This window comes from Nesoenas mayeri (genome assembly GCF_963082525.1).
Source record: "Nesoenas mayeri genome assembly, chromosome: 10".
Classification (NCBI taxonomy): domain Eukaryota; kingdom Metazoa; phylum Chordata; class Aves; order Columbiformes; family Columbidae; genus Nesoenas; species Nesoenas mayeri.
This window is the reverse complement of record NC_137560.1, coordinates 2,514,144-2,537,342: the sequence shown is the minus strand read 5'-3', so window position 1 is coordinate 2,537,342 and position 23,199 is coordinate 2,514,144. Positions and strand designations below refer to the sequence as shown.

The 23,199-nt window shown below is 39.1% G+C and overlaps 1 protein-coding gene across 5 annotated transcripts in view; it reads right to left on the bottom strand.

The window, feature by feature from the left end:
* The window catches only part of ATG7 (autophagy related 7), a 53,018-nt gene that overhangs the window by 11,271 nt on the left and 18,548 nt on the right, over positions 1-23,199 (bottom strand). For 4 of the 5 annotated variants that reach the window (XM_080350784.1, XM_080350786.1, XM_080350785.1 and 1 more), the window contains 5 exons: positions 22,015-22,209; positions 16,231-16,434; positions 15,866-15,981; positions 15,058-15,133; positions 13,087-13,167 (listed from right to left, as the gene is read on the bottom strand). In XM_080350784.1, coding sequence (XP_080206910.1) covers positions 13,087-13,167; positions 15,058-15,133; positions 15,866-15,981; positions 16,231-16,434; positions 22,015-22,209 — 672 coding nt within the window. Of the gene's footprint in view, positions 1-5,953; positions 6,117-13,086; positions 13,168-15,057; positions 15,134-15,865; positions 15,982-16,230; positions 16,435-22,014; positions 22,210-23,199 lie in introns of all 5 variants that reach the window. The other variant, XR_013922572.1, reaches the window with a different exon arrangement.

The window sequence follows — 23,199 nt, the reverse complement described above, 5'->3', positions numbered from 1 at the left end:
AACAATAAAATGTTTTGGTCTCTTCCCAGAGGTAAAAATTGCTTAAAGATGTATATCACATATGCAAATATTACGAACAAGGAACCATGTGCAACCTTGCTATATATAAGAAGTTGATCAAATAGCCTTCAAATCTGGTTGATTTTGTCACTCGGCAAAGAACTCAAGCCCCAGGTGACAACACGTGGGTGGATCCGTGACTGCATGCTGGGCGCTCCGCGTGAACCGAGCCGTGCCGGACGCCCCCGAGGCCCCTGCCTGAGCAGCCCCGGTGCGGCCGCCTGGGGTTTGCCTGACTCACCTGGAACAATTTTCATTAAATCCAAGTGCCCTGTTTATTTTGATTAGCATATAAGAGACTAGGAAGTCTCCCTCTTGTCTTTCAAAACACCAATATGAATAAAAAAATAATATGAATAAAATAAGATTGCAGAACCATGAGTTGAAGGTATAGTATTTTTTGATCTAGGGAATTGTAGCCTGTTTTTTTCATTTTGTTTTCTTTTGTTTACTTGTTTGTTGTTGGGTTTTTGTGTGTGTGCGCATGCTTTGTTTAAGTTGGGCAGAAATGCTATACATTAGTAGGACCAAATCTGCTCTTCTTATGGAAAGATTTAAAAATTGATTTTTCCCCTGTGTAAACTCCATCGTATCACGCTTCTAGACTTTGCATCATGCCAAAATGGCACATCTAGGTTAGGGTAACAAATCTGACTGTAGACATGGTATCTTAAAAACCTAAAGTTCAACAATACAGAATATTTTTCTTGTATTAACACCCACAGAAGCCTGAAAACCTTTATCAAAACGTGTACTTGCTGGAACAGCCTGCTGAACAGAAGTAGCTGGTAAGTAGTTTTGAAACAGAAATTCCAGCCCCATTGGCTCAGAGAACAACGTCTCAAGGAGCTGGGGCCAGAGGCGGCACATCCGCTGCAGCGGAACCCGCTCAACGCAGGCAACGGTGACAGAATATCTTGTCACTCTCAGAGACCTTATTTCCCATGTCAGATGATTAAAACTTTACTGTAAATACCACAAAGGGGATAAACACCATTAACTTGAGCACATCAAACATTTATTACACAAATTCAGTAACAGCTGTCCTCTGATAAATGTAATGTGGCTTATATTTGTTCAAAAAGAAAAAAAGAATGAAGCAAAATAAAACTCATCTCCAATTCCTGCGCCAGGGGACCACACAGGAATACTCTGCAGGTCATCAGGAATAAAGCCAGTCTACTCATCAAATAGGCACAAAATACTTCTAAAAAATGTTTCCAGATTTAATAAGTGCTCAATTTTTTGCTGTGTGGAAAGGATATTTTCTCCCATCTAATCATGTCCAGCAGAGTCTAAAGGCTCACAGTTGCTTTCTCAGTTCTTAACAATTCCCACTGCTGCTACCACCACGCTTGGTACCAGTGTGAGCATTCAGAATAACAGCTTTACGGGAGGAAAATGCTGGACAGATGTTCTAACTTTGTTCCTGTTGATCTCAAATTAGTCACTACCTGGCTGCAGATGTAAAAAAATCCCCCAGAAGCTTTTTGCGGGAGTAAACGCATCATTATCCGTTCATTTGGTGACACATCACTACATAGCAATTAATTTTCTCAAGCAGAAAAAGCTGGAAAGCAGCAACCAAAAGAACCAGAAAGATGTACTTCTGCCTAGCAAGGCAAGCTGGAGCAATAGAGATTTCTTAAGGAACTCTTCTCTTTTTCTCACTTGCAGGTCACTTTCCAGATCTTGGGAGGAGAATCAGAAAGCCAGATGCCTTCTGTATCTCATCCCTGTTATAAATTTGTTAAATTTTTAGAACCACACTCTTTACTGACACATGTAAATCTCCCCTCAGGCTGAGGCTCTAAGTTGGGTTCCCGTCTCCATATTACAGAGCCAGAGCTACAACTGATTTTTCACATGATGGCATTTTAATAGAACAAATGAACCCGTGGATGCACATTATCACAACAGGGAGAAATTAATGTATTGCTTAAGTCTTTTGTGTAAATGATCCATAGCAACCCATTTTATTAGTAATCTTCTTATTCTTGTCTGTTTACTGAAAGAAATTAATCTCATGGTAGGAGGAAAAAAAGAGAGGCTTAGAGTAAAAGAACTTGTTTTGAAATGAGAAACAGATGTGCAGCCTTGGTGTTATATTCTTAATAGCATTGTCCACAAAGAAGTCTCATTTGCTGAGTAGAAAGACATACAAAAAGACAATCTGGCTCCTGGATTGCGTTATAGCATAGAATATCTGGTTAAGTAAAAATACAAAAATAAAAAAACCTCCTAATTCCAAAAATGTGGCTACTGATGTAAAGTTGTCTCACAGTTTATGCTTCATTGCCTTTTCATAATTTCAAAAATTTTTACCAGTATCTACATTTGTTTTGGCTATTTTGTTTTCTAAGTGGTTAGCATCTGTAGAGCCTGAAACGGTGTTGTTTGCCTTCCAGAAGAACCTTAGTAAGACAGTAATGCTACCAGATCTACTGTTTGACCCCAGTAAGGTCCATGGACAGCCTGCCTCCCAAGCAACCAGGGTGCTGCGTTACACTCCTCCTGGCTTTGAATGTTTCCCCTCCACGATGACAGCTCCCCCCACCGCCCCTCAAAGGGCACAGATACTTCACTGAACGTTTCAGAGTCAGAAAAATCACAACATTCAATGTTCTGTTGAGAAATTTTACAGGCCTAGATATATTTTTGCACACTGGTAACTATCCAGCGATCACAGGCAATGCAGAAAGACTAGTCAACTGCTGCGAGTGTTAACATGCAGAAGAGACATTTTGGTTTCAACAGCTGCTTGGAAAATAAGGAAGATATAAAATCTTCCTAGTAAACCCTTCAAAGCTCAATGTATCTGCTCTTAAAACAGGGAGTTTAGTGAAAGACGACAACGCTGTGAAGGATCCCTCTAAGTGAGAACTGAGGCATCTGAGCCATTGGAATCTGGGCCTGGGCAGCTGCACAGGCAGCACCGAACCTTCAACATCTTACCATGACACCCGCCATCCTGGTTTCCTTACAAAAATCTACAGCTCCCCAGCTCTTGCCTTTTCATGAAGTTTTCCATTTTTATTGCCATTTAGTCCTAAAGTGCCTAATAAAGTGGTCCTGTAATACATCTCTGAAAAAGAATGCATCAAAATGGAACTTTTTTGCAGATTGTATAAAGATTTTTCAGAGACTCAGTTCATGATACTGGAACAGAAGAGACTGACGACTTACATGAGCACGAAGATGACTCTTAATACATCTCATCTTCTGATAACACTCCAAGTATTACCTTAGTATGTGTATGAATGGTCACACACACCTGTGCGTTCACACACAATTAAGTTTTAAGAACACGATCATAAAGCAAAGTTCTGAAGAAGGCCATATTCCAGGTGCACACTGAAGAAGGCCATTCTGAAAATATTTGAAGGTTATAAACCACTAGGCAAGAATGGCATCATTTTTGGCTCATGTCCAAATAATTAAAACAGCCTCTGCATATACAGTTTTCTCTTTACCTTCCCATAATCATAATTAGAAATGAAAGCAAATCGGTATAAAACCTTCACTGATCGAAGCACAATATGCTGAAAATTCACTTAAGAAAGAGACTGCTCTTTTAACTTACAGGAGGAATGTAGTAACACACAAATGTGTCTTATCTGTCGCTATTACCCACATCAATTTTGAAACGCAATAGACAGAAAATGGAGTATGGACTTACTGACCCTTACTGACCCTTACTGACCCTTACTGAGGCCCTGAAAGGTCTCAACAAGATTTTCTTAGCTTAGGATTTCTCAGTTTCTTCTTTTGAATAATGAAAAGGAGAAAAATTAGAGTTCCTAGAAATTTAAGAGATGTCAGTTCAAGCACGGTCTCGTCTACATTAAGTTCTCAGGAGCTGCGCATATTCTGAGCTTGCTGGAGATAACCTTCATATGTTTTATATGCAAGTGACCGTTTTTCCTGATATGAATTGATAGACTAATAATACAGACAAAACGGTGAGATTTTTATTTTAGCTACTCCTTCCTAAAATATTTCTCACAAATCATTTGAAACATAATGGCATCTTCAGATTTTCTACTTCACAGCGTACAAGTGAAAGCACTAGTGAATAGAGTGAAGAGAAAGATAAAGGAGGAGGGAGAGCAGGAGGAAATAAACATCTCCATTCTAGAGACTGAGAACAGAGGAACAAAAGAGTTTTCAAGCAGACAATATCATGAGATCATCTGTCTTGACCTCTTGTAAAACATGGGCAGATCCTTCAGTCCCCTAACAGGCATCTCTTGCTCGCTCCACATTTTATGCTTGCCGGATATTTACAACTTTATTTATCCCAGTTCTGCTTCCTGTCCAAACTTTATGCTGATTAGGGCATCAGCAGCTACAGCATTTTTGGCTTCAGCTCCCAGTGGCAACAGTCACTCTGTCGCACTGTGACTGCAGAAAGTAGTTCTTCTTCGCCAGTAAAGCTCAGGGGAAAGATGATCTGTGCCTGGATAACCTGTTTGCTACCCATACACAGGGCAAAGCATCTAGAACACTATTCTCATTTTTGCCTTGAAGACACAGCCCAGAAACAGCCCCCATTCCCCCCAGGAAATCCCTCGTGCTGGGAGTGAAGCAAGGTCACTTCCCCAAATATCTAAGAAAATGATTCTTCTCACAGAGAAGCAACTACCTCATACTGAATCCTACTCTGGCTGCTGTACAGCTTGACTCTATGAGGACCGGAGCGGCGCCTCTTGGATGGGCTGGCTCAAGCAAGCAAAAAGTCAGTGGTGCTGCCTATGGAGGAACTGATGGCCCCGGCTCCCACCTGCCACCGGCCACCCGCCAGACACCGAGCACCCAGAACCACCCCTGCCGTAAGCACAAACTGCAGGCGCTCAGCTGGTCCTCAGTCCAGATCTCTAGCTTAAAAATCTGTATTTTATAGACTATATCAGAGCAGATTTGCTACAAGACCCATGCAAAACTGCACTTGAAAAGGAAAACCAGCATTTTCACCAAAACCACACATATTTACTGCATTTCATCAGTTTCGGTTACTTTGCCATCCTTTAAAATTCAATTTCCTTCACTTTTTTTCCAATTTCAAAGAAAACAGCAACACTTCTGCAAAGACACAGGCAACCCTGTAAAAATGTGGAAAAATTGAATAAAGGTTAAACTTAAACTGTTCAAAAATGCCTGCGTGGCTATTTGCAAACAGAAGAACAGTTGCCCAATAAAGTGAGGCTGATGATTCGCTAAGTTTAACAAAAGAAAATAGGTATAGATGTAGACAGACACCCGCCAAAGACTGCAGTGAGGAGAATGCAGAAAAACATACAAGAAAAAATGACACTAGTTAAAAATAGGAAGGTACTAAAAAATTATCTGGGAAGAGATGTAGTACACATCCCTTTAATCTCATGAGATTAAAAATATAATTGAAATACAAGCAATAACCCTGCATACCTGACAATGTTCATTCATGGGATTTAGACTCAAAACTTTATGTAACCCTGCCAGTTTTTCACACTATCTCAGTTTTTTGTATATACACTCTAATAATTGACAATTAATACTTTGCACATAACTGATGTGAACAAGTATTTTGTCTCACTTACTGCACTAAATATGTCAACATATTGAATGACTTTTTTAATAGTCACTAATATGGAAAATCATTATGTTACAGCCAGGAACATGTAGCTTTTTTTTTGTTTTCTTAAAGTGATTCCTCACTTTACAAATAAAAAATCTAGGCAGACACAAAGTATACTGTGTCTATGTTTTCTTTGATGAATATGCGCTGAATCCTTAGAATAACTAAACAAAAAGTAAGGGAACAGAAGGCATTAGGTTGCAAGTATGCAAAAATCTTATGGAAGTAAAAAGAACAATTACAAATTACACATATCCAGCAAAATAAACAACTGACCTTTTGAGTTCCAGCCAGAAACCTACAGAATCAGATCTGAACTGTTTCTACATTCCGCAATGGTAGGATGAACATCATCGTAGCATCACCACAACTGCACGCTCCTCGATTTTATCCAGTTCAGGATTCTCCAACGCAGATTTTGCAATTCTTATGTGAGAGTCTGTCAGCAAGTAGATATTTTATATCAAACTAGCTTAGTTCAGTTTTGTTTTTACTGCAACAAAAGGAATTCTGTACCAGCTTCACAGAGATGACAAGGCAGCATTAAGTTATTAGAATAAATAATTAAAAGCAGTATTCTAGACACAGCTAGATATTGAAAATGTCAATATCCGAAAACTGTGGTGGATCCTCTCTCATTCCTGCTGATTGATAGTCCTTTAACTTTGTACTAATCGTAGTTAAAATGCAATTGAATTGGAAGAAGAAAAAATATTGAAAAACCCAAACAACTCTAGGACCCATGAAATCTAATTTAAATCCAACTGAAATACAACCTGTCAGAAATATGGATTAAATGTTTTTTAAAGTGGCAGGTTTCTTCTTCCCCTTAAAAACAGTATTTTAAAGCTGGTGAAACTTAAAAACGGGAAATTTAATTTTATTCATGGTGTAGAAACTGTATTGTATGAGTTATGTATTTTCACTGAAACACTTCAAACAATTCTTGTTTTTCTTTTAGTTCAGAAAGAGATTTCTATTTAAGATAGACCTCATAAACCGTTCTCTCTCCCACTCACTACTGCTTACAATAATATCTTGCACTCATGTAAGATCACTGAACAATTACTGGAACACAGTTTTTCTTCTTTAATGCTATTTAACTTGGAGACAAGTAAACCAGTCAACACCACGGACCAGTCAGTAACACCAGCTGCTTCTTGGACCAAATTCAGGCATTCTCTGCAACGGAGCTTTGCTCCCGCTACCTGACACGGTGCGCTGCCACATCAGCACACATCAACGTGCTATTGCACTCAAACATCAGGAAACACATAACAGATTCACCAAATAAAAGTACGAAACAACAAAATCATTTGTTTTCTTCTCTGAAGGGCAAAAGTGTGTTACTTATGACTAGAAATGGATTCTTAACCTAGCAGCTTTAGTATTCTGAAACCGAAAGTAATAACAGCCAAATAGCCGATTTTCTGGAGCAAAGGGAAGACGGAATACAGCTTCAGAGAGCTGTATGTTCTCTGTTCTTTTATTCTCCTTCCTCTTTCTCTCGCCCTGTCAAGAAAACTTCCTGATCGTTCAATAAGCAGAGTTCAAAACTTCCATTGCAAAGAACATGATACTGAAGAAAGGCTCCTGAAAACACTTTGTTGTCAGCCTTAGTTAGCTACTCCCTGGTGTCATGGAGACAAGACCTCAAACCAGAATGATTTGGGGAGGAATATTGTTTTGTTATTCAAACTCAGGTTATATGCAAAGTTGGATTCAAACTCACTAAGATAGCTAAGGAAGAAGTCATCTTACACGATGAAGACAAATGGATTGGCTAAAATAAAGACAATTATCTTAGCATAGGGGGCTGGGTAATAAAAACTGGTTTTGCTCAGCAAACCATGAAAGATGCAAACCTCCACATTTCAACATTTCGATACAGTGGCAAAGACCCACGCTGCAAACAACCATTTGGAGCTGCACACAGAGCTGCCAGCTTCTGGGAGGCACAGACTTGTCCTGGAGTCAGAAGTTCTGAAAATGCATCTTCCTCTCAGAGCTCTGAATGCAAAATAAATCCTCACCCATGTGAAAATATGTGGGTGGGTGTTTTAGTCTCACAAGACACAAAGTGATCACTAACTTTTTATAAACTGTGTCAACTCTTAATGTAGATAAATACATTAACAACATAAGCTAAAATGGAATAACATGTTACTGATGTGTTGTGGAAAAGCAGATTATTTTTTTCTCCTTGAGAAAAACAGTAAGTAATCACAGCAAGAAATCAGTCCCTGCTGTAACTCCAACTAAATTACAACAGGGAATAAGAGAGATTAGTCAAAAATAAAACTAAACACTCCCTCCTGCAGGCTGATTTCTAGCACCATGATGTCTGGGAAGGGAGCAGAGGACCAGTGACCACTGCCCACACCCGCCTGGCCTCACCTTTCCAACCATCCTGCTTGTGATCTGACTGAATTTTTAAACAACATTGCTTCTCTTCAGTAATATAAGATCCAGCATCAAATTTTGTTTCTTTTTTTGAATCCTCCCTTCTGTTGACTTTGGGAAGGTGTTTGGTGTCAAGAACTCATGTTATCTATAAAACATCAATAAGCCTGCATCCCACTACTCCAAATAAACGGTGGAAAACATTCCTCATTTCTAACTCTTCCAGTCTGGCCACAGCAGTGCTAACTCATGGGAATGTCAACCTGCTTGCTGAATTTTGGTAATGATTTAAGAACAAACATCAGCACATTGTGTCCTTCCCTGTGCACCTCACTGTGGAGCAGTTGTGTCCAAGGCAGCTGGTTTGGCCTGGCTGCCCATGGGACACGCTGGGATGCTTCTAGTCATTACGACGGACTCTGCAAGGAGTAACAAGAACTACACGTATTTCATTTACATCATGTACTTCATTTCGGATATAGGACACAGATAATGAGCTCTCTCCCACCTTATTAGATTGTAGCGGTGTTGGTTTTTGTATGTTTCATTTTCCAATTATCATCTACCTGTTCACACAGACACCCTCACCTACCCCAGTGCACAAAACTCAATACACTGCTGATTCCACAGTCTTTCCTCTGTTTGCAAAATAGAATAATACTCAAAGTTGCTTTTAAGATTTCTGGGGTTCTTGATCACATCCAGCCTTCCTCTCAGGGAAAAAAATTCCATCGGAATGGTCACATCACCGTGGTCACCACTTCTCAGTGTGTGACGTGACCTTCTTAGCACACATCAGTTTCCTTCTGATAGTATCATTTTACATGGGATATTTACATCTATTTTGTTTACTTTATAATAGAAATTCAATAGTACTTCAATTTTTCAACAGTAATTCAATTTTTGAAATAGTCAGACCAGGTATTATTTTCAGGAATGCACGTCTTTCACGCGATCAGAAGTAAAATCACTCTCACTGTGACTAATTTTGAAAACACGATTTCAATCCTCTCACTAAATTTAAAATTGATATCCAGAGAGGTAAAGACTGCCTGAGATTACAAAAATTACAAGCAAGATAATCCTGCCTCCTGCTCCCTCCAGTTAAGATGACGCTTTTGCAGAGGAAAACCAAAAGTGATAAATTTCTGTAAGTCACGTATCATAAAGCAATTTTCTGTGCCACTTTAAGAGAAAGAAAAGTATTACATTTAACTCAGTATGCTGAAAGTATGCCTAGCTATATTAATGATGCATTCTTTCATTCTGAATGAAATCTATCCAATATTAATACAGAGGCTGCACTGTATGTAGAAGTTTCAAATGCTAACGTGTAAATTCAGGAAATAAGGAAAGTTATACATGGACGCAGTTACATAGATTTAATGTCACAGCACAGCTACAGAAATAACTCTAAACATTCTTTTACATTTTTGCAGTGTAAAGGACAAACTGAAGGACAAACATTCCTCCCCATTTCCCCCATCATTTCTGCAACTATGTAAGAGCGAGCCTTTTGAAGGACAGGAAAAGACCAATTACCCCCATGACTTATACATCTCTATTTACCGTCAACACAACATTTAAGTTGAGAAATGTATATATAACTTAAAGATTTAGCCCAATTTCCCTGACAGATCTTACAACATGCTGTTACCGGGAGAAAGCAAATAGGAAAGTTTTTCAATGCAGGTTGAACAAATATGAAGGCTCTTGCTGGAATCAAAATTAAAACCATCTCAAGTGAAAAAGATCAGTAAGTTACCGAATACTGCACATTACTGTCATAACTGATCGGAACCATTTAAAATAAGAATGCCCGCAGAGCAGTTAGCAGATGAGAACAATAAAAGCATTGTTATGTCTGCATGATGATAGATTTCAAAACTGAAACACTCATAAATAACTTACACAATACAGGCACATAGTAAATGTCACAGCAAAAGCATCTAATGTATTCCTGGGATGTTATAAAGAGAAAACATCTGCATGCATAGGGAAATATCTTGACTGAAAACAGAAACTGTAACACAGTGTCTAGAATACCATCCCTGATCCTTCATGAAACGCAATGAAACTGAAAAACATTTACGGGTAAATCAGTACAATTACTCAGTGGTTAAAAAGCTATGACTTATGCAGCACACTGAACAGAAAGTTGAGAAAGAACTTGAAAATTAGAAGAGATAATTATGCATCTTTTTTTTTTTTTTTTTTTTTTTTTTTAATAATGAAGATAATTAAACACCAGAACAATTTCAGTGGGGGAAGGAGAGCAGTATCTTTAAGGAAAATAGGCTACCACAAATCCAAGTTCTGGAGGAAATAAGACGTGTAAGCTAGATATAAAAACAGAGGGGACATGTATATCCAAGTTGGTTAGAAGTAAAAATCTTTTCCGAGATTAAGCTCTGAGCCTACAAGGTCTCCTGGTTCATTCCATGATGTGCAAGGAAGAGGGAGGAACAGTGACAGTAAAATTTTCATTACCGTCATTAAAATATAAACACTATCAGTTTTGCATTAAGAACGATAAGTATTTTAACATTTGTGTTTCAAGGCTACAGCCAGTTGCTTGCAAGGATCGGGTAGTACAGGATCAGGACCACTCTACTTATTCACAGGTTTATAATGCTTTTCACCGTAATATTATGAGAAAACATCCTCATTTTGCTCCCAACAGGGTAAACAGGCAGCTTAATCGGCACGGTAAGTAATAAGCTTAACACTCTTGTTCTGTAAGTAAAGCAGTTATTACAAAGAATGACCTATACTAAAGAACTTTGGACTCTCCCCTCTCCTACCAGCACGAGTTTGGCCTGGAAGAGGAAGAGCACCACAAGAGCCCACCCTGCTCCTCAGACCCATGCCGCTGCTCCGCAAGAGGATTCTTTCCAGCCCAGCACATGCTTGTGCAGACCCAGAATAAGACAGAGGGGGAATCATACAAGGAAGATTTGGCCCAGAATAAAAATAGATCAGTTTCCTGCTGCGACCATCCCAAAATTCCTAAACCACTGCCTGCGGGAAGTTTCTCTGGCGCGTGGCCTGTGGAGGACAATTCTGGGTAAGGAGTAACTGGCTGCTTGGACGTCTGGGCTCTTCAGTTTCAAAACCAGAGGAATGAAATCATGACTCATGAGTCGCAATGGAATCTAATCTCCAAACACGCAGATCATTCGCAGCTTCTCCTAAGTCATCCAGCTGTACTGGATTTTTTTTTTTTTTTTAATTCCTAATCCATTAGTTTTATGTTTTAAGAGTTAGAGAGTGACAAGAGCTCAAAAAAGAGAACGCTGACGTAAGAAAAGGAATAAGGTACCAGCAAATTCAATTACATCAGAAAAGCCATTTCTCTCCTATGGTAAAAGTTCGAATCTATACTAAATCTGACATATCAGGATGAAATTATGCTAAATCGCTGCGCTAAAAAAAGACAAATTGAAATTGGATTTGTCATTTCAAAGTATTAGCATCAGATTTCCAGATAATACAGGGTGACATACTCTTATGCTAATAAATACAAAGTTAGCAAAGTAAACAAACGCTGTGTTTCTACTGTAAGGAAATACATGCGCCGATGAAGCAACCTTTTCAGCAGAGAAGTAATTTAATACCCAAACCACATGAAAAGTGATCTCTCTGGGAATAGCATAGCTGCTAAAATCCAAGGCAGTTTTTATTAAATCATCAAGTCTGTTTATGTAAAACAGGGCTCTCTTAAAATGACCTCCAAGAGGAAATGATTTGCTAACAAAAAATTGATACCTGCATTTAGTTTATCTACAGCAATGTATGTTTTTGTTGTTTTTATATATCAATACATCCTGGATGGGAGATAAAAAGCAAAAAAAAAGCTTATTCTAACAGTTAAAATTCTCAGGCTCCACCATCATAAAGTTTCAGCTACTGCTGAGATCTCAGCTATTCAATACGGTAGATATATGTTTCTAAAAATAACAGCAATTTTAAGTTTAGTCTTTCTGCTTTTGAGGAGAAAATGGACATTAACAATCCTTCAAAAACTGTCAAATGTGCCCAGACAGCCTAGAGAAATAAAAGGAATATTATAGAAAAAGAAATTGTGCAAGCCCTCAAAAAAACAATGACAGTGCCTCAAGAGATTTTGATGGCTGTTCGAAAGAAGGATAAGTGCAGTGAAAAGAGCCAAGGGAACTTCTTGCAGTAAGTCTCAAGGAACATAAAAGTGAACTAAATTAATGGCACTCTCAAGTAGTCCAAATCATGAGTCAATCTCTGAATCTTCATATTGAGATATCCCAGTCAAAACTTCTTCAATTTGCGTTACATGGCCATAGAAAACTTGCCAGAGAAAGGCCACGGCACAGCAAACACTGCAGGAGTGACGTGGAGGACATGAGTGTTCTGGCAAGACTCAGCTCAGCCCCAACAACAGCTGGAAGTCCATGAGGTGACGCAGGACTGTCAACACCAGCACCAAAATGAATCAGCCACTTCAAGACAGAAATGTTATGGAAGTTTGTTGTTTTTTTTTTTTTTCTTAAGTGTTCCTTATGTGGTTTTTTTTTGTATCGTAAAACAGAAATTTAGACAACTTCTCATATCTGTAGTGATACCAAGTTCAAGAAAGCTAACAAGATACATTTATACATCAGAAACAATTTAAAGAACTAAAGACAATAGCAATTTTATTCCTTCCTACAAAGCTAAAAGATATTGACAGTATTTATGTGATAAACTTTTCTGAAAAGTGTTGGCCCTAATCTCTGCCTGGCTTCTTCAGCTGACTACAACGTTTATGTGGAGACAGCATGCTAATTAATAGGTGATGCCAAAGAAATCCAGAAACCAGCTAAAAAAGAAGGGGATGGGGGCAAAAGAACTTTAGCTGAAGTGAGAATACAGATTCCAAGCCCTAAGAAAGACAAAATGTGAAGTACAACACAGTCCTCAGCACCCCAAGACTGACCTAGAGTGAGACCACTCTGCACATGTAAACAAAGTACAGACAAACTCAGACTCACTTTGGTTGAACAGGCTGTGCACTTATCAAATGCCAGGCTGACCGGAAGAACATTATCGAATCTTGATAAAAATCCACGGATCTGGAAGATGAAAAGAATGACAATCCTATTTTATACTTACAAAAAACATTTCCAAAATTCCACATGAACTGGACACATACATTCACTAAAACTACAAAGATAAAACAGCGTCTCCCAATAACACCTGTAATAGATCTATACTCAATATACGTTACTGGTTTTCTATATACAAAGGATGGCACAACTGTCTAAATGCAACACTATTTAAACACAGAGGCACAGCACCACCTGGAGTTTGACTTCTCTAATTGCAAAGTTTGATCAAAAACCAGCCATGGTATAACCAGTTAAACACCTTTTTCCCCCACCTCTATAACGTATAATCTGAAAAATTAACTCGCATACATCTCTAAACAGTGTTGTTAATACAATACTACTGATATGTACTATTAAAATTCCAGACCATTGCTCCTGATAACAGAGGTTGCATTGAAAACCCTTTGGAGCAGGGATTGATCATTTCGACTGTGAACGCTCATAAACTGCGGAAGCCAGTAGCAGTATTTACACTAAGGTATTTTTGCAGAAACACCAAGCCACGCATAATGTTAGAATAAAAAAATACAGTCATCTTCAAACAAAACTCACAGCCAAGAAAAGAAAACAAGAAAATCAAGTCCTCCTGATACCACGTTGTTTCATATTTCTGTTATCCTAGGGACACCAAGACACTTCCTGGAAACAAACTAAATTTACTTCTGACAGACTAAGACTACGAGTGTGTAACATTTATTACCCGCAAAGGAACACCTTCTTAATGGTTGTTACGGCTGGACTCAATGATCTTGGGGGTCTCTTCCAACCTAAATGATACTATGATTCTAATAAAGAGGACTGCTGGCTTAATTAATTACAATTCTTCTTTCACATAAGTGGGCTAATCAAACCAAGAACACCATGGAAAAATCCCACCAAAAACCCACCAGAAAGTAAGAGTTACTTCTAGAGCCTTGGGAAGAATATTGCCCTTGCTGAGTGGATTAGATGGGTGACTGCTGGGAGAAACCCGCGGTTTGTAAATTGCCTATTTTCATTTTGTACCTACTAAAATTATACTTGAGTTAGAATGTCTAAAGAGAAGACATTCATGATAGTCACTAAATGTAAAAGTGAAAACAGCTATATAGGGTTGACAGAAGTTGACAGAAGTGATAATTCAGTGAAAAGTTTTCTGATTGAAATGCATATTTGCTACAGATTGTATCTCAAAGCATAGCCCAATCCAGAAAAATAATGCATCTAAAATCATATAGGAGTACAAAACCAGCATCCAAAGAGATTCACTCAGATAAGCAACATAGAGAAAGAGGCACAGAATACTTTTAGTCCCCAATGATAATATTACAGGGGATGTGATTATGAGATAAGATCAGTTGGCAGTTTTTTGAAGGACAAAAGTCTGTCTAGCAGGATGAAAAATGGTATCCTTAACACATTTGTGACTAGAGTCTGGGTTGAGCAGAAGAATAAAGACCGCTGTATCACACCAGAAACAGAAGAACATTTTGGAGAACTACAGTAATTGTCAGTCGGCTGGATTTGAATTTTTTTTTTTTTTTCAAACTCAGAAAGGATTTAAAAAGTGAACAAAAGCAACTTTGAGATGCTTATATTGTCAGCTCTGATGGGGACCAGAACTGTCAGTGTTGCCTTATTCACATACTGTCTGCTCCAAAGAAATTCCTGCTAAGTAGGTAGCAGGAATTGTGTGTCCACAAGAGGACAGACACAACGCCAGGAACACAACCCCTTGGGCCTGGGTGAGAGTCAGTCCTTCCGGGAATGAAATCAGCCTAGAGCATGTTTCTGTTAAGGAGGCAAAGTTTGCGATGTTTGCCTTATATCAGTTCCCAGCTTCCAGACAAAAGCATTTACTCACAAGTTATTTACCTGATGAGGAACAAGTCCAAGAGAAGTAGGTGGTTCATTCATTCTGTCGTCACTACTGCTGGCCACAGCGTAACCACTGCCAAAAGCCAAGAAGGAAAATTAGAACAAGACAACATACTGAACAGTTAAAATTCCCAGCAAGCTTCAAGACATTTTGTGACAGCTTCATGTTTAGAATCTGGAAATGAACCTATCTGGAAAATCTGTTAGACGGTAATTAAGATTCAGCATGGGAATACAAAACCCCTTTTTCAGAATCCGTCTCAGAGACGTGTAACATACTCATGTCCAATTCCTAACTCACATCCTCTTTCACAGATTTTAAAGACAGGAAACAAGCCTAAATTTCAGATTACAGAATTTCAGAGTAATTTCTGTATCAGTCCCACTTAATCAAGATTTTGCAGTATGTGGCTTATCTTGAAGCCCTTCATGTGACAAAAGCAGTTATGGTAGCTCCTCATTACACTCAAACACTCTCCTGAGCAAAGGAATGCCATACCCACTAACAGGAATACTTCCTTCTTCTGAAATATTATCAGTACTTTTTTACTTTGTTTATTCTCAGAAAGAGAGAAAACTCCCAGTTCCCAAGATAAAAACTTTGAATTTGATTAATCGGTTCATTCTTCAAGACTGTTAAATGACAGTAATATAGGAGATACGACCTATATTTTACATTAATTTACAGGCAACATTACACCTCACAACATCGTCCTAGTTGATGTGTACTTCATCCGCCTTCTCCTGGAAGATTATATTAAATAAATCTTCTTTCTCAGAGAGCAGAAATCCAGAAATGACTCACCCTTCTGGATGCTGTAAAACAGACACCATTAACTCCACTGCAAGCGCTCCAGCTATCATGGCCAGTCCAGGTCGACTGACTGTGCACTGCTGATCCAGTGTTCGATCCCTGGTGGACTACAAAGACAGACAATTCTAAAGGAAAGAAAAATAACTCAAAAGTAAGTAGCTGCCCTAGCATACAAAACATCTTTAGCTCTGCAAAATTCATTTTTTTGATCTTCTGAATAAAAGATGAGCTATTTCTTAATCCTAAGTGTATCAACAAAATACAAATCCCTTTACAAAACACCAGTTAAAGGAAATAAAAATTCAAGTCACAAGAAAAGAGATATATAATCACCCTTTGCATAAGGTTCTACTCACATCCCCTGGTGCCACAACATCATTGCAGAAGTAGCAACCCAGTTTATAGCCAGGGATATTTGAAAAGAGTGATGATCCCAAAAGATCAGAAGAACCAGAGTCATTGTTGAAACTTGAATCAATGGATTCTTGCTGTTTTGGTTTCTTTAGTCCATGTCTCATAACAACAAATGTGTCAAATCCCAATGCAGCATTGATGACCAACTGTGAACAATAAAGAGAGAACAACAGATTTTAAGTGAGACGAAGGGGAAAAAAAGGCCTGAATGTTTTAGTTACTGTAAATGTCACAAAAACCCCAGATGCTGTAAATGGATGATCAACCTCTTAAGTGCATATCTATTACCCAACAGATTTTCTGTTAGGTACAGAATTCCAGTTCTATAGCATTTAGAAAAAACAAAACCAAAACAAAAAGTCTGTTTCAAAATCCACAAGCCATTACCTTTTTCTGTTTCTTTCAAGGAAATATGATACAAATTATCAACTCCCTCTATTTGTTACACAAACCCATGCACACTTGCTGGCCAGTTCAACATCTGTTAAATCTGAAGCGAGGTTCACATCAGCTAACAATCAACGTCTAAAGTTACTGAAGGTGCTATGCACTGAAATGAATTAACATCCATATATCCAAACTTGGCACAATATTCATACAATTATTAGTTCAATTTTGGCCAAATATTCATACAACTATTAGTATCGTTATTGGAAAACTTATTTTGGTTCCAGCTCAGAACTGATTTTCAAGTTTGCTGCATATTCTGTATAGCCATATTCTCTAAGGGCTAAAATATTCCAAGTGGCATTTAAGTGCAACAGTGGCTATCAATAACAAGTATTAATGTCACTTGAAATTCTGTGTACAGCCTTCTCAGTTCACCGTGGTTTGAAATATAACTCACTAAATACTCCCATGTGACAAAGCAATTAAATGCAAGTCTGTTATCCAAAACAAATTCTGCTCAGTGAGGAAAGCAATTAAGGATTACTTATGGTCTTCATATGCATCTGTTTAGTCACATGTGGAGCAGAAGCAGCTGTGGCCATGGTGACACTGTCAGCCTTTTCCCTCTTCGGTTTGTGACAAGTGCTTATGAGCAAGATTAAACTATATATGTTAAAATCAAAATATCATAAACCCAATACTTAAACTAGCATATTTTACTAAATGGCAATGATTTAGATATAGCAAAAGGCAAAACCAGTTATACAATAATGTCTGTAGCCAGTAAAATATAAAGGAAGATATCATACTGCTTCATATGAAGCTATTTTAGATAGAAATTCTAGTGCAGCAGTTTGGCATTTTTCATTCTTATAACCAGGAACTATTTAAAAGAGGGACTTTGAGGGCGGCTGTCAAGAATTAGCCATCTTTACTAGTAAGCCTCTGAGTTGCATGACCATTCTTGGTATTTCAAGTAATTTCTGGATATTCACTTCCAACCTTCTTGTAGTTTATTCTTTTCTCAGTCCTAAAGTAGAATGATGCTGTTGGATCTGTGGTAGCACAGCCAAGCCTACAGCAAACAATTAAAAGGCAACATCTTCTCACTATATTGCCTTGTAACACCTGAAGACATTATTCCATTTTCAAAACCTGAGTAACATGGTACAGCTGGTATTATCAGAAATTAATAACATTGCTCAACACTTCCCACTTCTCTCTTCAGTTTACTGCCCACCAACAATTTGAATCTAACTGACTGACACTTTAAAAAAAAAAAAAAATCAAGTTTTTGATAAAGAGCCTATGGAAAAGTGTATCATCGGCACATGATTAAAAAAGAAAAAAAGCAAAATCGTAAAAGTTCTAGTGCTCAGCAGGAACAGATGGTCTTGGTGCCATCTCAAGACCTATCAAGGATAAGAGGGTCACTAGAGGCAGTCAACATGGCTTCACCAAGGGGAAGTCGTGCTTGACCAACCTCATTGACTTTTATGAGGACATAACAAGATGGATGGATGATGGCACAGCGGTGGACGTGGTCTACCTTGACTTGAGTAAAGCATTTGACACAGTTTCCCACAGCATCCTCACAGCTAAACTGAGGGAGTGCGGTCTGGATGAGCGGGTAGTGAGGTGGACTGTGAACTGGCTGAAGGGAAGAAGCCAGAGAGTCGTGGTCAATGGGGCAGAGTCCAGTTGAGGCCTGTATCCAGTGCAGTGCCTCAGGGGCAGTGCTGGGACCAGTACTATTCAATATATTCATCAATGATTTGGATGAGGGAACAGAGTGACTGTCAGCAAGTTTGCTGATGACACCAAGCTGGGAGGAGTGGCTGACACTGGAAGCTGTGCTGCCATCAGAGACCTGGACAGGCTGAGAGCTGGGCGGGGAAAAATGTAATGAAATAGAACAAGGGCAAGTGTAGAGTCTCGAATCTGGGCAGGAACAACCCCAGGTTCCAGTGTAAGTTGGGGAATCACCTGTTGGAGAGCAGTGCAGGGGAAAGGGACCTGGGGGTCCTGGGAGCAGCAGGGTGACCATGAGCCAGCACTGGGCCCTTGTGGCCAGGAAGCCAATGGTATCTGGGGTGGGTTAGAAGGGGGTGGTCAGTAGGTCAGAGAGGTTCTCCTGCCCCTCTGCTCTGCCCTGGGGAGACCACACCTGGAATCTTGTGTCCAGTTGTGGCCCCTCAGTTCCAGCAGGACAGGGAACTGCTGGAGAGAGTCCAGCGCAGCCACCAAGATGCTGAAGGGAGTGGAGCATCTCCCGTGTGAGGAAAGGCTGAGGGAGCTGGGGCTCTGGAGCTGGACAAGAGGACACTGAGGGGGGACTCATTCATGGGGATCAGTATGGAAAGGGAGGATGGAGCCAGGCTCTTCTCGGTGACAACCAGTGATAGGACAAGGGGCAATGGGTTCAAACTGGAATACAAGAGGTTCCACTTAAATTTGAGAAGAAACTTCTTCTCATTAAGGGTGCCAGAGCCTGGCCCAGGCTGCCCAGGGAGGTTGTAGAGTCTCCTACTCTGGAGACAATCAAAACCCACCTGGACACCTTCCTGTGTAACCTCATCTGGGTGTTCCTGCTCCGACAAGGGGACTGGACTGGATGATCTTTTGAGGTCCCTTCCAATCCCTGACATTCTGGGATTCTGTGATCTGACACAGGGATTTAACCCTGGAGTTGTGCATTTGTCTAGGATACTTGTTTTGGGAGGAAGGACAGCAGGAAGACTGACAATCACCAGGGTCACTTAACGAGTATGTGGGGAAAGCAACTGTTATTTCTACCCATGTACCCCTTAGAGAGAACTGCACACAGATTATCACTCACTGCGTTCTTCATTTTCTGTGTCCCTGTTTCAAGACCTCGGGGTCCAAACTGCAGCAGTACTTCAGATTTGAAGCTGTCATACAAACTCACATTTGAAGTAGAGCTCTCATTGAATGTTTATCAACATGAAATATAATGAAAAGCAGATACTGAGCATTTCAGTTTGCCTTGAGATTTCAGTGCTGTGCCTATTCAAGTGAAAGAGGATTCCATCTCCTCACATCAAAATGATCTTATGACAATCAAATAACTGTGATGCAGTCAGACACACTAAGCCATTGAATATCAGAGAACTGTCACAAAGTAACTGAACCTGCTGACTGAACCAAACAGGAGCAGCTGCAAATAAAACTGCACATATTGCTTACAACTTCCAACCATCATACAAAATAACAGGCTGGACCTTTCTAGTTTCAATAGCCAGCTTTGCAAACTTACCTCTTTTAATGTAATTTCTGTGCTGTTTTTAAACAGAGAAAAGATCACTAAGAGACCACAGGTGCAAACTGCAGAAAAGACTGGGGTTAAGTAGAAACTGGTGAAGTTATGAAGTGACATACACTCAGTGACACCTGAAATCGTACTTCAGTGAACCTGGCACTAAGGGGACACACTGATCTGTCACTGGCACTGTGGTTCATTGGCACACGGAAATCCATTTGAACTACACAAATACAGAAGCCTATTGCTCAGGGTCAGAAATCTATTTAAAATAAGGAAAGAAAAGAAAAAAAATGTAAGACCTTGGCTTAAAAAAAAAAAATGAGAGAACTGTTTCATCTTAAAAAACCTGCTTGCAAAGCAGATGCAGGGGAAATGTAGTTAAGTTCAGACTAACGTGAACTTCAGGAAAAGGAAAAATCTACTTAGAATTTATAACATAAAACTAATTTGCAAATAGCACAAATCTGCATTCTCTCTCCTTTCTACTCTATAGGATTTTTGGTAATTAATACAAACACAAAAAGCCACAAACAACTAGCCGCTATTAGGAAACTAGAGTTGCCATAGCTGAAAAATGACAGGAATCAGGAAATACAAAGATAAAAGACAACATTGACTTGGTTGCGTCACATGCATGTTTTCTTTTACTCTCTTGTATGAAGTTCATAACTTAATGAATTGCTACAGACATTAAATTTATGCCAGAAAAAACCACAGAATGCACTGTGGTTAAGGTGACATGTTAAAAGTTTAATTTTTTTTTTCCGATTTTGTGCTACTTTAGCTGAGTAAACATGAAACTGTGAATTAAGAAATATTAAGATTACATGAGACTGTTTTACTGAAGTCTGCATCGTGATACCAAGGGAAGTGTTCAGGAAAATTTAGCTGGATTCTTCAGCAAAAGCGTATTTTCAACACTGCAATAATTCAGATAAAGAAGCTGCTTCCAGAACCTTGTGTGATTGAGAATATTCTTTCACAGGAAAAGCCTGGGTGCCACACAGTCTTCAAGAACAACATACACACAAAAAGGCTCTATCATCCACATCCAATCCTCAGTAAGACTTGTAGAACAGGAAAAAATAGCTCAAAATCTTCTGCCTATATACTTCTGTGACTCTCCTGGAAAAACTTTGTTAAGCTTATGTTATATTGTTCAGTCTAGTTCATATGATCAGGGCGGTATACTGACCATAAAATATGTGTTAACATTCTGACTACACAGGCATTTTTGCACAGTCTCACTGATCTCATATATAGAGCACGATCTATAAAGCCTCAGATACTATTCTGTTTCAATGCAAGTATTCACAATCTCAATTTCATGTACTGCAGGCAAATCCCTTCATTTTTCTTTGCCTGTAACATGGGGATATTACTTTTAAGTTACAGAAATAGCTGAAGCATTCAACACTGTCTAAGGGCAGAGTTAGGATGCATTAGTTCAGCACAGCAGTATATTTTCTGATAAGGCAATGATGAAAAGCACAAAATTAACGTTTAACTGAAAGACTGCTGGCTTATTTTTAAAGTTCAGAATACAATTTCTGATTTTTCACTTTTGAGATATATTTTGAAAATGTGGTTTCAGACAAGTTTCTACAATTCACACCCCCTATCAGTCAATCATTACTGTAATGTCTTTAGTCCTCCTTACTATAATTCTCTTACTATGAAATGATTTCTCTTAGTGTTACTATGAAATATGTACCCTTGAAAATGCTCAAAAGATACTCACTAGACAAGACCCTGAGCAACACGCTGTAAGTTGGTCCTATTTTGAAAAGGGAGTTGGACCAGATCCCCTCCAGACGTTTCTTTCAACCTCTATCATTCTGTGATACAAGGTTCTATTTCCTCTTTTCAACATTGTCTTTTTGTCTCACACAGAACCTTTGAGGCTACAGAAAACAAGGAAAAAAAATCTGCACAATCACAAAAGATCAGTCAAATATTTCTATTTTCCATAAAGTTCTTTGAGCTATACATATCTGGTTGATATGCAAGAGCAAAATAGTGAGAATGATATTAGCAAGGTGTGGTACAATACCTTCCTCTTGCTGGCTGCAATGACAGCAGGAAGCCAACGACTCTCTCTAGTGTCCATGAGCAGGAAAACAACATCATGAGCATCAATTAGCTCTTCAAGTTTAGCCACATCCTTCTGAGCCTGTGCCGTTGTTACTTCAGAAAAATTCACCGGGTGCCCTGGCATGGGGATGCTCATGTTATAGCCTTCTGAACTCTAGATGGAGACAGACAGAAAACAATGTACTAAAAACATAACCTTTTGATTGAACTGGATTATTATGAAGTTCAATACAAAAATGTGGAGTACAAATTCAATTACTGTTTGGCAGAATAGCAACTTTATTCTTTCTGTCTCTCTGTGTATCAGTGTTATGCACTAAAGCGCAGTGCTAAAGTGTCTGAGGGAAGGGCAGTCTCAGCTGCCATATTTACGCAGAACAGAGCAGCTCAATGCACATGTCTGAGTTTGGGTGATGAGAGCTGACCAGCCGTGTACAGGTGGCTCAGGGCCTGAACTAACGGGCCCAATTTCTCAGAAGGTCTCATTAGGCCTGGCAAAAAACTGCAAGAAATAGCTGAACTGCTCCTAATCCCGCAGACAGCAAACATCACTACAAAAGCAAGCAGACAGATCTTATGGATGATTATGCTCATGCTGTTAAACTTAGATAAAATACTTGTCCTGGATTATCTTTGCAGCCATAATGTTACCCGGATGTAGGTTACATTTCTGATATTGAACATTGGCTCATTTACAGTAAGAGAGATGCAGGGTATCACACATTCTCCTGTTTTAAATTCTTTACGAGAACAACAGTCTCTAATTATTTTCATGTAACTTGACCAACCATAATGTGAACTTGATATAGAAGGAAATAACTTCTCAGACTTGTTACTCCTGCACTTGGATGTCTGGCGGTTTGCACTATGAAGATGCTTGACAGCGCTCGTTCTTATTGCAGAAACATTTGCCTCTTCCAATTCTGTATTTGGGCAAGGCATATGGAGCAGAAAACAGCTAAAGAGCCAAATGAGCATATACAGTGCACATACAACGCAAGAAATTAACTCACTCATTTAGAAATATGTTAACATAATCCGCCCACAACCTGCTATAAGAGAATAATGGATCCTTCATAAATGTTACAGAAACATAGGCTTTGCCAAGGCTTTCGTGCTTGTCACTGTGCTGTAAGCAATTAAC